General features: G+C 40.5%; 1 protein-coding gene across 1 annotated transcript; it reads right to left on the bottom strand.

Annotated features, from left to right (window-relative positions):
- Positions 1-1,067: 1,067 nt before the first annotated feature.
- On the bottom strand, positions 1,068-5,112 carry bhlhe40 (basic helix-loop-helix family, member e40). Its single transcript, XM_039015734.1, has 5 exons — positions 4,690-5,112; positions 4,498-4,561; positions 4,249-4,356; positions 3,368-3,491; positions 1,068-3,202 (listed from the first exon to the last, which is right to left on the bottom strand). The coding sequence occupies exons 1-5, from the start codon at positions 4,764-4,766 to the stop codon at positions 2,346-2,348; spliced, it is 1,230 nt and encodes a 409-aa protein (XP_038871662.1). The 5' UTR covers positions 4,767-5,112; the 3' UTR covers positions 1,068-2,345.
- Between the last annotated feature and the right edge of the window lie 8,727 nt (positions 5,113-13,839).

Below are 13,839 nucleotides of genomic sequence, written 5' to 3'. Positions count from 1 at the left end.
TCTATGGAGTTTTTCCTAGCCACCGTGCTTCTACACCTGCATTGCTTACTGTTATTGGTTTTAGGCTGGGTTTCTGTACAGCACTTCGTGACATCAGCTGATGTTAGAAGGGCTTTATAAATACATTTGATTGATTGACTAACCAACACAAACACTAGAACTCTTCCAAGTCAAGGTAAGCTTTTGATTTTATTAATTTATTGCCACCGGGGTCCACTGGTGTAACTGCTAAACTGCTTACTGAACTGCTTACTGACTGTACACTAACGTTACTGCATGATTGTATTGGGTTTACTAACGCGTTAGTTCTATTAGCTATGTTGACTATGACGTTACTTTAGCTATTATGGTGACAATGATGTAGGCTGTGTGTAGTGGTTATGGTTTGTTTTGGAAAGGCTTTTTCACCTGGTCACATACAGCTAATGCATTAAAGTTCACAAGCGAAAGGGAAAGGTGAGAGGAGGAGAGCGCATAGATGCGAGAAGGAATACAACGTGGCTGCTATGAAAGTGAACTGTGTTAACGTGTGATCAGTGGTGTATTCATTTCACAGATTCTATTGAAAAACGTTTCTTAAATGGGAGCAAACGGAACGAAACAGGGATAAACATACCTGAATTTGTCCAATAGAAACTCTCATTTGCAACTGTTAGACTAATGATTAAACCCTAGATGAGCTAAATGCAGGTAAGACTATGCAATGCGGTATTGAATGTGCCACTGTCTATCACCTTAAATTTTTCTTTCGACCTGTGTGCAACTACGTTGTAAACTTTCATTCATAGGTTAGGTTGTAGCAACTTCATGATGGGTATAGGGAAAATTCTAGTATCATGTACAGTAGTAGCCTGGATCTATCAATGTTACATTGAACTGAGTGAACGGAGTATGAATAACAGTAATCCAATATGCTGTAATAGAAAAGGCCATGCTAATGAATGTAAAAAAAAGTGTCCTCCCTCATCTTAAATGGCACTGACTGCCACTGGATGAGAAGCCAGTTTGGGTTGCTTTGATGTGCAACATGCTAAAGTGTTCTACCAAGATTCCGACCCAAACACTTATTTCCACAGGGGAAAAAACATCTTTATTAATATCTTTAAAAATGTATGTCAACAATACTAGACACAATATGAACAACAAGCAACCATCTGTTAGATCCTAAAATACAAATCCAAGTACCTCGTTCTATATAAAACTAACATTTTGCCTTAACGTTACATTCACTCTCCTCTCTTTGCCACAGACTCAATAATTAATACAAATACAGTTAGACATCCGCCGTAATTGTTGTCTGCTATAAACAAGTAAAGGCAACAGCATAAACTTAGATCAGGACCGAAATTGACCAGACGAGAAATTAATAATGAGCATGATGCAAATCAGGTCTAGCACAATGCTATGTACACATTCTCTTGGCATACAGCAAAATGGCCAGCTAAAACTCTCTCCTTCTAGTCACAATGAAAATACACTCTGTAGGTCATGTATCAAAAATAGATATGTACAAGTAGTATAAACAAAATAATTACAAGACATTACCTCACAAGAACTACTTGCACGAATGGTAGTGAGTTACAAACTCAAAACTAAAATCACTTCTGTATTTACATCATGAGCGCAGATCAGGTCCTGTGACACCATCCTGACTTGTTTAAAGAATAAAAATCAATTTAGCTGCAAGGTACACTTGGTGGGTGAAGAGGGGGCAATGATTTTGTGACTACCCTGGTCAACATAAACCAGAGACGTATTTGGTAGCGTTCTAGTCTAAAGGACGGTCTGTTGCAGTTTCAGTTTCAACCTCCAGTGACAGGTTTACAACACGTAGAAACTCAAGCAGCATCTACAGGGGTTTCGTTACAATTCTTACATTCATTATAGACCGATGTGTGCAAAGGGCAGGTCCGAATGGCTAGGGGCTGTGCTGTCTGCGCATCACATTCTGGGTTTAACTCTGAGATTAAACAGAAGTGCAGAGAAACCATCCCCACGGTAAGTCTCACCCTCAAACACTTTTGTCATGTCCTTGTGTAGACCATCTCTTTACAGTTACTCAGAACTTTGCAACAGGTCATATCTGAGCCTCTAAAGGGACTGAGCTTCAGTGCTGACTGGCTCCAAGGCTCCTCTCAGTGTATGGATGCTAGCTTGGAGGGCGGTGGCTACTGTGTTTGTCTGTAACAGTTGCTGTTTGCTCTCAAAGGGAGAATGTGGGCTGAGGGGTGAAACAGCTGCTTGCTGGTGCTCTCGTCTTTGTTTTCCCATTCCCTGGATGCCTTCCAGCAGGCGATTCATTCAACACAAATATTCATAGAGCAGGGTGCAAACACAAAAGTGTATCAGTCTTTGGATTCCAAGTTCATGGGGGGGACTTGCTTTAAAGCCTGGAAGAGAGCTGGTGAATCCATAGGTGTCTGGTGGTGTGCCGGGGAACCTGGCCTGGGCGACATTACCAGGTTTTGGGGTAGTTTCTCTGGAGACAAGCTGGCTGCAGAACCACTCATGCCTGGGTACAAAAGGGGCATGCCCCCTTGGTACCAGCACTTCTCCAGCATGGGCCATGCTGCAGCCATTTGGGGGATGAGGTAGAAGGGCATGCAGAGTGGGGTCTGGTGTTGGGAGAAGCTCATGTAGCTTCCGTGGCTGCTGACCACCTGTCCAGAGGAAGACTCATCCTCTGAGGAGTCAGTTCTTAACCTCTTGATCTGGGGCTCATCACCTTCCTGCTTGATGCCACCTCCTGCCATCCTCTCAGCCACATCATACTTGAGCTCCCCCTCCTTGCCGTAGCAGCTTGTGCGTTGGCCTTTGGGGTCTCGTTTCTCGTGTTCCCCTCCATAGCCGCTGTCAGTGTCTGTGTCACTGCCACTCTGCTCCCCATGTCCGTGGGGGTATGTCCTTTGAATGACAGACACAAAGTTCTTGGTGTTACCCTCGTTGCCCTTAGGCGGATGACCAGCAGGCTTTTCCATGCTCTCGACGGGTTTGTGGGTAGACTCTTCTGGCTTGGGCCTGGGTGGACCCTGGAGCACCTCTGATGCTACTTTCTGGAGATGGCTGATCATGTGGGAGGGGGTCAGGTGGTCTTTGCTACTCTCCTGGTTAGCCAGGTACTGGAGGACCTCCTTAGCACAGACGTGGAAACCAAGGCGGAACATCTCCTCACTGTTCTCTGAGCTAACACTGCTCTGATCACCTGTGAGAAACAAAGTCATATCAGATATATTCAATAATACTACAGTTTTGGCAATGAAACCACCGTCTCGATGGTATGTCAATAATAAATAAAACTATTGATCGGGGGGAATAGGGTGTAGCCCATAATAAAATGAAACAGTGTATCTCACGGTGTCAAACTTACTGATTTGCATGCCATTCTGTAATGCAATGATTTTCTGCTGCTGCTGATCCAGGAGAGTGCTCAGGGCTTTCACATGCTTCAGGGTGAGTTCCAACACCACAGCTTTCTCCAAATGGCCCAAAGTCTAAAACAGGAAAACCTTCCATAAGCATGTTGATCTTTCTTATGTAACACTTTCAGCAGCTGAACAAAGGACACACCACCACAGGGGGGAAGGCAGGGAATCACACACACCAACATTCAAACACAATGCAATAATTATAACGTAAAAGCATAGTTGATCAATGTACTATTTATGTAATATGTATTGTTTTTAAAGGCTTTGTGTCAATATGTGTAGGCAGTTAAATCAAGTAATTATAATTAGCCAACCTTTTCAGTATGATAATATGAACAAGTATTGATATAATAATAATAATAATATTAATAATAATAATAAAACACATTTACAAAAGGCAACAGTAAACACGTCGTCCCCCACAAATGATGCAGATTTCAGTTAATTACTATAGCTCCCGCCTTGGGCCAATCAATCAGTCTAATTTTGTAAATGACAGGATCTCTATGGCAAAGAGCATAATTCACCCACGTTTTGTCAACATCGGCCCCGTGCTGTCTAAGATATCGCGTTTAACATACGATCGAACGAACGGACGGCCGGAGACAGATCCACAGTCTCCTCCCGATTTCATCGTGGGGGATAATTATGAGGGAAAAAATCGAATAATAACTTTCCTTTGTCATATCAGGCTAAATGTTTGAATTAAATGTCAGACTAATCAAGGCATCGATTCGACAAAAACAAATTAAACATGAACCAGGTGGCGCTAGACCTTTTGCATTGCTATTACATAGTCAGTACACATTCAAGTCGTACTCACTGCAAGTTTGAGATGTTCTGGCAATAAATCCTTCAGTTGGGCAATGCATTCATTGATTCTGTCACGTCTTTTCTTCTCAATCAATCGGTGGGGTAACTTGTACGACTCCTGCGGGAAAACATGCATACATTTGTAAGTCAATGTGTAACATATATTCAATATGGAATAAGAATGAATATATTACCAAAGATGAACATGTTGTTTTAAACTAAATGAACAAAATGTTTAAAGTAAAGAACTGTAGCATACCTTACTGTCTTCCCCGCGCTTCAACCCCCGTCGGGGTTTGTACACGTACATTGGGAAATCCATTCTATAGGACAATGCGAATAAAATATTGATAAGAAATCATGCTTAATGTTATTTATTTATTTACACAACAATACCAGGTTGTTTTGCATGTTATAATGCATAAATTACCAGCTGTTTCTGGGGACTTACCCTTGCATGTCTGCCATCTCCAGCAACTGGTGTTTTGCCATACAAGGAGGAGGTTGTGCACTTGTAATCCTCTCCATTTTGCGTCTTTATTAAATCCAAAAATTGGTCTTCAAAAAATTAAACCTTAAAAATAGGCTTCTTCAGATCTGTTTCAGCAAATAAGAAATAAATATTTTTCTTCTTCTTCTTGCTATTATTGTTATGTTCTTCTATTCAATAGTTAACACATCTTTTTATAAAGAATAATCTTCCAACAGGCTATTGCTTTGCAGACTGTCAAGGTGATGGTGTCACTCTGAGATCCAAGCACAGCAATGGTTTAGAAGCTCCACTCCCGGGTAAATGTGTGAGAGAGGAGTAGTTTGGTCTACGTGTTAAATAAACCCTGTGACAAGACAGTCTCTCAGTTGGATAGCTGACCTACCTCCGTCACATGAGCCTCACGTGTTGGACGGCGCTTCCAACCCATCCCCTTTCTGTGCGATCTGCACGAGAATGGCCCTGCCTCTTATTCTAGCGGGCTGGGTTTATGCATCATTGGCTGTGTCACGTGTACCACCATGCTACAGCTACGCCACGAGACTTTAAAACAACTCTAGGCGGAACGTGCAAGTCGACCATGTTTACTAGATAGAGAGTAGGGCAGAATTCCTTCCATACACATTAAAGCCCAATCGATTTGTTCTTTATGAAGGCTACTGGCATGTTGTACATTCTGCCAACTGTACTTTCATGTACAACTTCCATATGCAGAATAATGACATAGGCCTATAGACTAAGTGTACAAAACATTAGGACCAAGGTTCCTCTTTCCATTACATATACTGACCAGGTGAATCCAGGTTAAAGCTTTGATCCCTTATTGATGTCACTTTAAATCCATTTCAGTCACTGTAGATGAAACGGAGGAGACAGGTTAAAGAAGGATTTTTAAGCCTTGAGAAAATTGAGACAAGGATTGTTTATGTGTGCCATTCAGAGGGTGAATGGGCAAGACAAAATATTTAAGTGCCTTTGAACAGGGTATGGTAGGTAGTAGGTGGTTTGTGCATCAAGAACTGCAATGCTGCTGTTTTTTTCATGCTCAACAGTTTCCGTGTGTATCACGAATGGTCCATCACCCAAAGGACATCCATCCGACTTGTCAAAACCTTGTGAAGCATTGGAATCAACATGGGCCTGGAACGCTTTCGACCTTGTAGAGTCCATGCCCTGACGAATTGAGTCTGTTCTGAGGGCAAAAGGGGGTGCAACTCTATATTAGGAAGGTTTATAACTTATTATAGGACAGTGGGGAATTGGAAAGTGCATAGCCACAGTTATTTATTTGTATTTCTAACAAATAAATACAAATATGTGAACTAGGCCTTTGTGACTGTATGAGTGAACAAAAATACTATATATTTTTTTAACTTATTCTTTAAAAAAATGTAAGGAAACTAGGTCAGACCTTCTATGGCTAAATGTTATTACAATTGAGAAAACATCCACAGAAAGTCATTTGCAGGGAAGAACACACATTTCCATTCTGGTGTAGCCTCCTATTCAATTTGTGTGAGTGTGAAAGTTAAAATAAAAATGTATCTTTTGTTTACACTATTATGTTTAGTAGGTTTTCAGTTATAGGTTTAGATAAAGCCTATATACATGTAGGCCTATGTCCATGACAAAAATCCCCAATAAACCAAACCACCCAACCTAATAGTACAGTCAATAATGTATGTAGGCTATTACATAATAATACAATAATAACACAGTAATGCAACGTGGGAGTAATTATTTGGTGGCACATTGCCTGTTTTATTTTCTCCACGCTGATCTGTATTCTTGCATGTGCCAATAGGCTCAGAATTGACATGGTGTCCACACACTACCCATTTGCGTGTGCACGTGCACCTGCGAAGGGATGAGTCTTGATGCTGTAGATCGGTTTGTTGTTGCCGGCTGCACCAAGGTGTAACGTTGAGCTCCTCATGGCCACGCGAACAGAGACCAGAGGTGATTTAAGATCGCTTGAATGTTTACTACGGTGTGGAACAGTTTGTACTGAACGTCACATTTCCCCAAAAAGTTATTGAACAGAATGAGGTACGTTTGCTCCAGTTTGATGGGTGTGGCAAGGTATGGCTTGAAGCAATGAGTGACGTATTTAAAGAGCAGTGGCCATTCTGACAGCGTTTCCCAACCCACAACCTCCCCATTTTTCAACTGATCGTTCAGTACAGCATCGTTTCCATTCAATTGAATGTTCCAGATTGTAAAAACGTACAGAACGAAGCCCTGATCCCTGCTGTCATTCTCTATGTCTCAGCTCTATAGTGTAAGTATTCATCATGGATATAATCGTTTTAGCATGAACATTGTCATTGAGGGCTTCCACCATTTTAAAGTAGTCAAAGTAGTCAACTGAGTGGGGATTCCTATGGGTGGTGGCCTCAATAGCACTGCCCATGCTGTCACAGGAGCTATAATAGAGTACCACAGTATGAGTCATAATACCCATAAAACCTAGCGGTCAAACAAGGAAATGGTTCCAATCTGTTTTCCACCATTCATTTCTCCCATAAGGGATTTTAGAAACACTTAAAATAAGGGCTGTGTTTCGTGTAGGCTTACCCTGGCGTGACATTTTGATAACCATGTAAATCTCTCTCGAACAAGGTCAATATATTTGCCTGTATTTGATTTGATTTGTATTTACCTCCCAAAAATGAAATGCTAATTAGCTGCTAATGATGATGACCTGGACGAGCCTGCCGAATCGAGGCAAAGGTAAGATTCTCTAGATTAACTATCAATTTTTATATTTTTATTAATTTTTTAGGGGGTAGATCAGCTTTAATATTGCGGATTGTAGCTTCTAATGTTAGCTACATTTAGTAATGAATAAATTAACATTTCTTTAAATTCACAAGTCTGTGAACTGTCTTGTGCAAGTTTTAAATTGACACAAAACCTGTTAGCAAAGGTGTCAGATAGAGATGACATGCAGGAGCTTGCAGGGAATTGTAGTCTTGTTGATGTCTACTTTGATGCTAATTATCATTTTTGAATCTGAGAGTAAATAGAGCCGAATATATTGATAAAAGTCACCTTGTTCGAGAGAAATTTACATGGTTATCAAAACGTCACACCAGGGTAAGCCCACATGAAACATAGCCCATATTTTAAAGTGTTTCAAAAATTCACTATGGGAAAAATGAATGGTGGAGAAACGATTGGAACCATTTCCCTGTTTGGTTTTATGGGTATTATGACGCCTCTACGGTGGGGCTCTATGGCACGGATATAAAGATGAGTCCTCTATTTCTATGCCTGTCTGCCTAGTGGCCACACAACATACACACTTACAGTATGTCCCCAGCAATGACAACATATTTTCATGGACGTTAATTGTAAATAGCCTAGTAGGCTTATACTGTAAGATGTGCACATGTCTGGACGATATACAGTGCATTCAGAAAGTATTATGAATTTTGTTACGCTACAGCCTTATTATAAAATTGATTACATTGTTTTTTTCCCCTCAATCTAAACACAATACCCAGTAATGACAGAGCAAAAACAGGTTTTTAGAAATGTTTGCAAATTTATTACAAATAAAAAACTGAAATACATATAAATAAGTATTCAGACCCATTACTCAATACTTTGTTGAAGGACTTTTAGCAGCAATTACAGCCTTGAGTCTTCTTGGGCATGACACTACAATTTTGGCACACCTGTATTCGGGGGGCTTCTCCCTTTCTTCTCTGCAGATCCTCTCAAGCACTATCAGGTTGGATGGGGAGTGTTGCTGCACAGCTATTTTCAGGTCTCTCCAGAGATGTTCGATCGGGTTCAAGTCCGGGCTCTGGCTGAGCCACTCAAGTACATTCAGATACTTGTCCCATTCAGATAGCCACTCCTGCGTTGTCTTGGCTGTGTGTTTAGAGTTGTTGACCTGTTGGAAGGTGAACCTTCACCCCTGGCTGAGGACATGAGCACTCTAGAGCAGGTTTCATCAAGGATCTCTCTGTACTTTTCTCTGTTTATCTTTCCCTCGATACTTACTAGTCTCCCAGTCCCTGCCGCTGAAAAACATCCCCACAGCATGATGCAGCCACCACCATGCTTAACTGTAGGGATGGTGCCAAGGTTCCTCCAGACGTGACACTTGGCATTCAGGCCAAAGAGTTCAATCTTGGTTTCATTAGACCAGAGAATCTTGCTTATCATGGTCTGAGAGTCCTTTAGGTGCCTTTTGGCAAACTCCAAGCGGGCTGTCATTTGCTTTTTACTGAGGAGTGGCTTCCGTCTGGCCACTCTACCACAAAGGCCTGATTCATGGAGTGCTGCAGAGATGGTTGTTCTTCTGGAAGGTTCTCCCATCTCCACAGAGGAACTGTAGAGCTCTGTCAGTGTGACCAAGGCCCTTCTCCCCCGATTGCTCAATTTGGCCGGGCAGCCAGCTCTAGGAAGAGTCTTGTTGGTTCCAAACTTCTTCAATTTAAGAATGATGGAGACCATTGTGTTCTTGGGGACCTTCAATGCTGCAGAAATGTTTTGGTACCGTTCCTTGATCTGTGCCTGGACAAAATCCTATCTCGGATCTCTACAGACAATTCCTTCGACCTCATGGCTTGGTTTTTGCTCTGACATGAACTGTCAACTCTGGGACCTTATATAGACAGGTGTGTGCCTTTCCAAATCATGTCCGATCAAGTGAATTTACTACCGGTGGACTCCAATCAAGTTGTAGAAACATCAAGGATGAATAATGGAAACAGGATTCTCCTGAGCTCAATTTCGAGTTTCATAGCAAAGGGTCTGAATAGTTATGTAAATAAGGCATCGTTTTTTTTTATACATCTGCAAACATTTCTCAAAAACTGTTTTCACTTCGTCATTATTAGGTGTTGTGTGTAGATTGATGAGGGAAATAATGTATTTTATCCATTTTAGAACAAGGCTGTAACATAACAAAATGTGGAAAAAGTCAAGCGGTCTGAATACTTTCCAAATGCACTGTATCCTGGTTGAGAAGGTTTGACATAGGGAAATATGGAGCAAACCAGGTCTGTAATTTGGAGTCTAACAGCCTATTTAAAACTTCTTGTGGATACGGGGCAACATTTTCACGTTTGGATGAAAAGCGTGCCCAGAGTAAACTGCCTCCTACTCAGTCCCAGATGCTAATATATGCATATTATTATTAGTATTGGATAGAAAACACTCTGAAGTTTCTAAAACTGTTTGAATCATGTCTGTGACTATAACAGAACTTATTTGCAGGCAAAACCCAGAGGACAAACCATTCAGATTTTTTTTGTTTTGAGGTCACTCTCTTTTCAATGGGTTTTCATTGGGAATCCAGATTTCTAAGGGACCTTCCTGCAGTTCCTATCGCTTCCACTGGATGTCAACAGTCTTTAGAAATTGGTTGAGGTTTTTTCTTTGAGAAATGAAGAAGTAGCCATGTTCAGAATGAGGCTCCAGTGAAGTGTACTGTTTGTTAGAGGGGCGTGACCAGAAAGCATGCTACACATTGTTTTCCTCCGGTATTGAACACAGATCATCCCGTCTTCAATTTTATCGATTATTTACATTAAAAAAATACCTAAAGTTGTATTACAAAAGTAGTTTGAAATGTTTGGACAAAGCTTACAGGTAACTTTTGAGATATTTTGTAGTCACGTTGTGCAAGTTGGAACCGGTGTTTTTCTGGATCAAACGCGCCAAATAAATGGACATTTTGGATATATATCGACGGAATTAATCGAACAAAAGGACCATTTGTGATGTTTATGGGACATATTGGAGTGCCAACAGAAGAAGCTCGTCAAAGGTAAGGCATGAATTATATCTTTATTTCTGCGTTTTGTGTCGCGCCGGGAGGGTTGACATATGATGGTCTGTGATTGTTTGCTGGGGTGCTATCCTCAGATAATAGCGTTGTTTGCTTTCGCCGTAAAGCATTTTCTAAATCTGACAAGTTTGCTGGATTCACAACAGGTGTAGCTTTAATTTGGTATATTGATTGTGTGATTTCATGAAAGTTAAATTTTTATAGTAATTTATTTGAATTTGGCGCTCTGCATTTTCACTGGATGTTGTCCAGGTGGGATGCTACCGTCCCACATATCCCAGAGAGGTTAAAATAGGCAATGGTCTATTGCAATATTTACAGTGCTTAATGAAATTTTACACACTCCTTGCAGTTTGCTGCCTAAAATGCAACGTTTACTGCCTAAAAATGTTCTTAAATGTTATCTTAAAATAGGTAATGTGTTTTTTGTTCCTATCGATCTACTCCACAATTTCAAAGTGAAAGAAAAATGACAGAAAATTCTAGGTCTGCGTCTTGAATGCGTATCTCTTCACACCCCAGAGTTAATAGCCTACTTGGTCGAAGCACTTTTGGCAGCTATTACAGCTGTGAATAATTTTGAATATGATTCTACCAACTTTGCACAACTTTCAGGGCAAATAATATCCATATTTTCTTTTTGCATCGCTCAAGCTCAATAAATTTGGTTGGGAATCATTGATGGACAGCAATATTGAAACTTTGTCTCAGATTTTCAAGTCAGGAACAGTCAACACCTCTTGGAAACCCACTGGGCACAGAGGTCAATTCGACGTACATTACCAGTCAAAAGGTTGGACACACCTACTAATTTCCTTTAAAGTAAATTTGTGGAATTTACTTCCTTCTTAATGCATTTGAGCCAATCAGTTGTGTTGTGACAAGGTAGGGATGGTATACAGAAGATAGCCATATTTGGTAAAAGACCAAGTCCATATTATGGCAGGAACAGCTCAAATAAGCAAAGAGCAACGACAGCCCATCATTACTTTAAGACGTGAAGGTCAGTCAATCCAGAACATTTCAAGAACTTTGAACGTTTCTTCAAGTGCAGCTGCAAAAACCTTCAAGCGCTATGATGAAACTGGCTCTCATGAGAACTGCCACAGGAAAGGAAAACCCAGAGTTACCTCTGCTGCAGAGGATACATTCATTAGAGTTAACTGCACCTCAGAAATTGCAGCCCAAATAAATGCTTCACAGAGTTCAAATAACAGACATTAACATCAACTGTTCAGACGAGACTGCGTGAATCATGCCTTCATGGTCGAATTGCTGCAAAGAAACCACTACTAATGGACACCAATAAGAAGAAGAGACTAGCTTGGGCCAAGAAACACAAGCAATGGACATTAGTCCGGTGGAAATTTGTCCTTTGGTCTGATGAGTCCAAATTGGACATTTTTGGTTCCAATCGCCGTGTCTTTGTGAGACGCGGTAGGTGAATGGATGAAGCACGGAGGAGGAGATGTGATGGTGTGGGGGTGCTTTGCTGTTGACACTGCCTAGGATTTATTTAGATTTCAAGGCACACTTACCCAGCATGGCTACCACAGCATTCTGCAGCGATATGCCATCTCATCTGGTTTAGGCTTAGTGGGACTATCATTTGTTTTTCAACAGGACAAGGGCTATTTGACCAAGAAGGAGAGTGATGGAGTGCTGCATCAGAAGACCTGGCCTCCACAATCACCCGACCTCAACCCAATTGAGATGGTTTGGGATGAGTTGGACCACAGAGTGAAGGAAAAGCAGCTAACAACTGCTCAGCATACAGTATGTGGGAACTCCTTCAAGACTGTTGTAACAGCATTCCAGGTGAAGTTGGTTGAGAGAATGCTAAGAGTGTGCAAAGCTGTCATCACAGCAAAGGGTGGCTACTTTAAAGAATTTCAAATATAACATTTATTTAGATTTGTTTAACACATTTTTGGTTACTCCATGATTCCATATGTGTTATTTCATCGTTTTGATGTCTTCACTATTATTCTACAATATAGAAAATTGTAAAAATAAAGAAAAAACCTTGAATCAGTAGGTGTGTCTAAACATTTGACTGGTACTGTGTATTCTACGTTGGTTCAAAGTAATTTAATTGAAATGACGTGGAAACAACATTGATTCAACCAGTGTGTGCCCAGTGGGATGCCATTCTGGGCTGTCTTTGGAATTAAATTTTGTATAATTGTCCCGCAAAATAATTTACCTCTATTGAGGCAGGGTTTCCTCTAACTTTTTAACTGGGCTTTGCTCCTTTCATATTTATTTTAATCTGGCGGTTTTAAACTGGCGGTGACAAGCATACCCATAACATGATGCTGCCACCACAATACTTGAAAATGCATAGGATCAACAACTTTGACAATGTGAAAAGAAGGAAGCCTGTGTTAAGAAAATCCACTCCAAATCATAGATTCTGTTTGCGACAAGGCCGTTAAGTAATTCTGCAAGTCTGTTCGAATACGACATCAGTTTGGCATAGAGGAACTACGTTACTGCCTTATCCGCTTGTTGTCCACATCGCCGGAAATAAAATAGTAGCTAGCAGACCAAAATCACTGCTGTCCTACTGCAAGTCAACAAGGCAAGGAAAATTACTTTTTGGCCTAAATTAGAACTACAGGTTTGGATCAAATCCAATAAAATACAGTTAAAGCCTCTGTATTTTCAAGAATTGTGGTGGCAGCATCATGTTATTGGTATGCATGTCAGCGGCAGGGACTGGGGAGTTTGTCATGATCAAAATAAATATGAAAGGAGCAAAGCCCAGCTAAAAATATATTCTTTTGAAAACCTAACCCTGAAAGAAAGTTATATTGAAAGAAAGTTATATTTTTCTGCAGGACAAATTTGAATGCCAAAGACCCACCAGAATGACTTTCCACTAGGTGAATTGTTTGACATTTGAGACAAGGTTTGAATATTGCTATCCATCAATGATTCCCAAAGAAATTTACAGAGCTTGAGCAATTTTGACAAAAACAATAAATATATACAGGTATGTTATCCTAAGAGTTGTGCAAATGTTCTTCGACCAAGTATTAACTCTGTGGTATGAAGACACGCAATCAAGACATCTTTATTGTTTTTATAATTTTTTTATTTGGAAAATGTTCTAAAATGTTAATTTACTTTGAATATGGAGTAGGTTGTGTAGATTGGAAGGACATTTTATTTTTGCCTAAAAATTTAAGGCAGCAAAATGCGAAGACTACAAGAGTGTGTAGACTTTTTCATGGCACTGTATATAGATAAACAGTGCATTAACTAAATATTCAGACCCCATGACTTTTCCCACATTT

This window comes from Salvelinus namaycush, chromosome 20 (assembly GCF_016432855.1).
Source record: "Salvelinus namaycush isolate Seneca chromosome 20, SaNama_1.0, whole genome shotgun sequence".
Taxonomy (NCBI): domain Eukaryota; kingdom Metazoa; phylum Chordata; class Actinopteri; order Salmoniformes; family Salmonidae; genus Salvelinus; species Salvelinus namaycush.
Note: the sequence above shows the minus strand (reverse complement) of the source record. Positions and strands in the feature narration are given on the sequence as shown.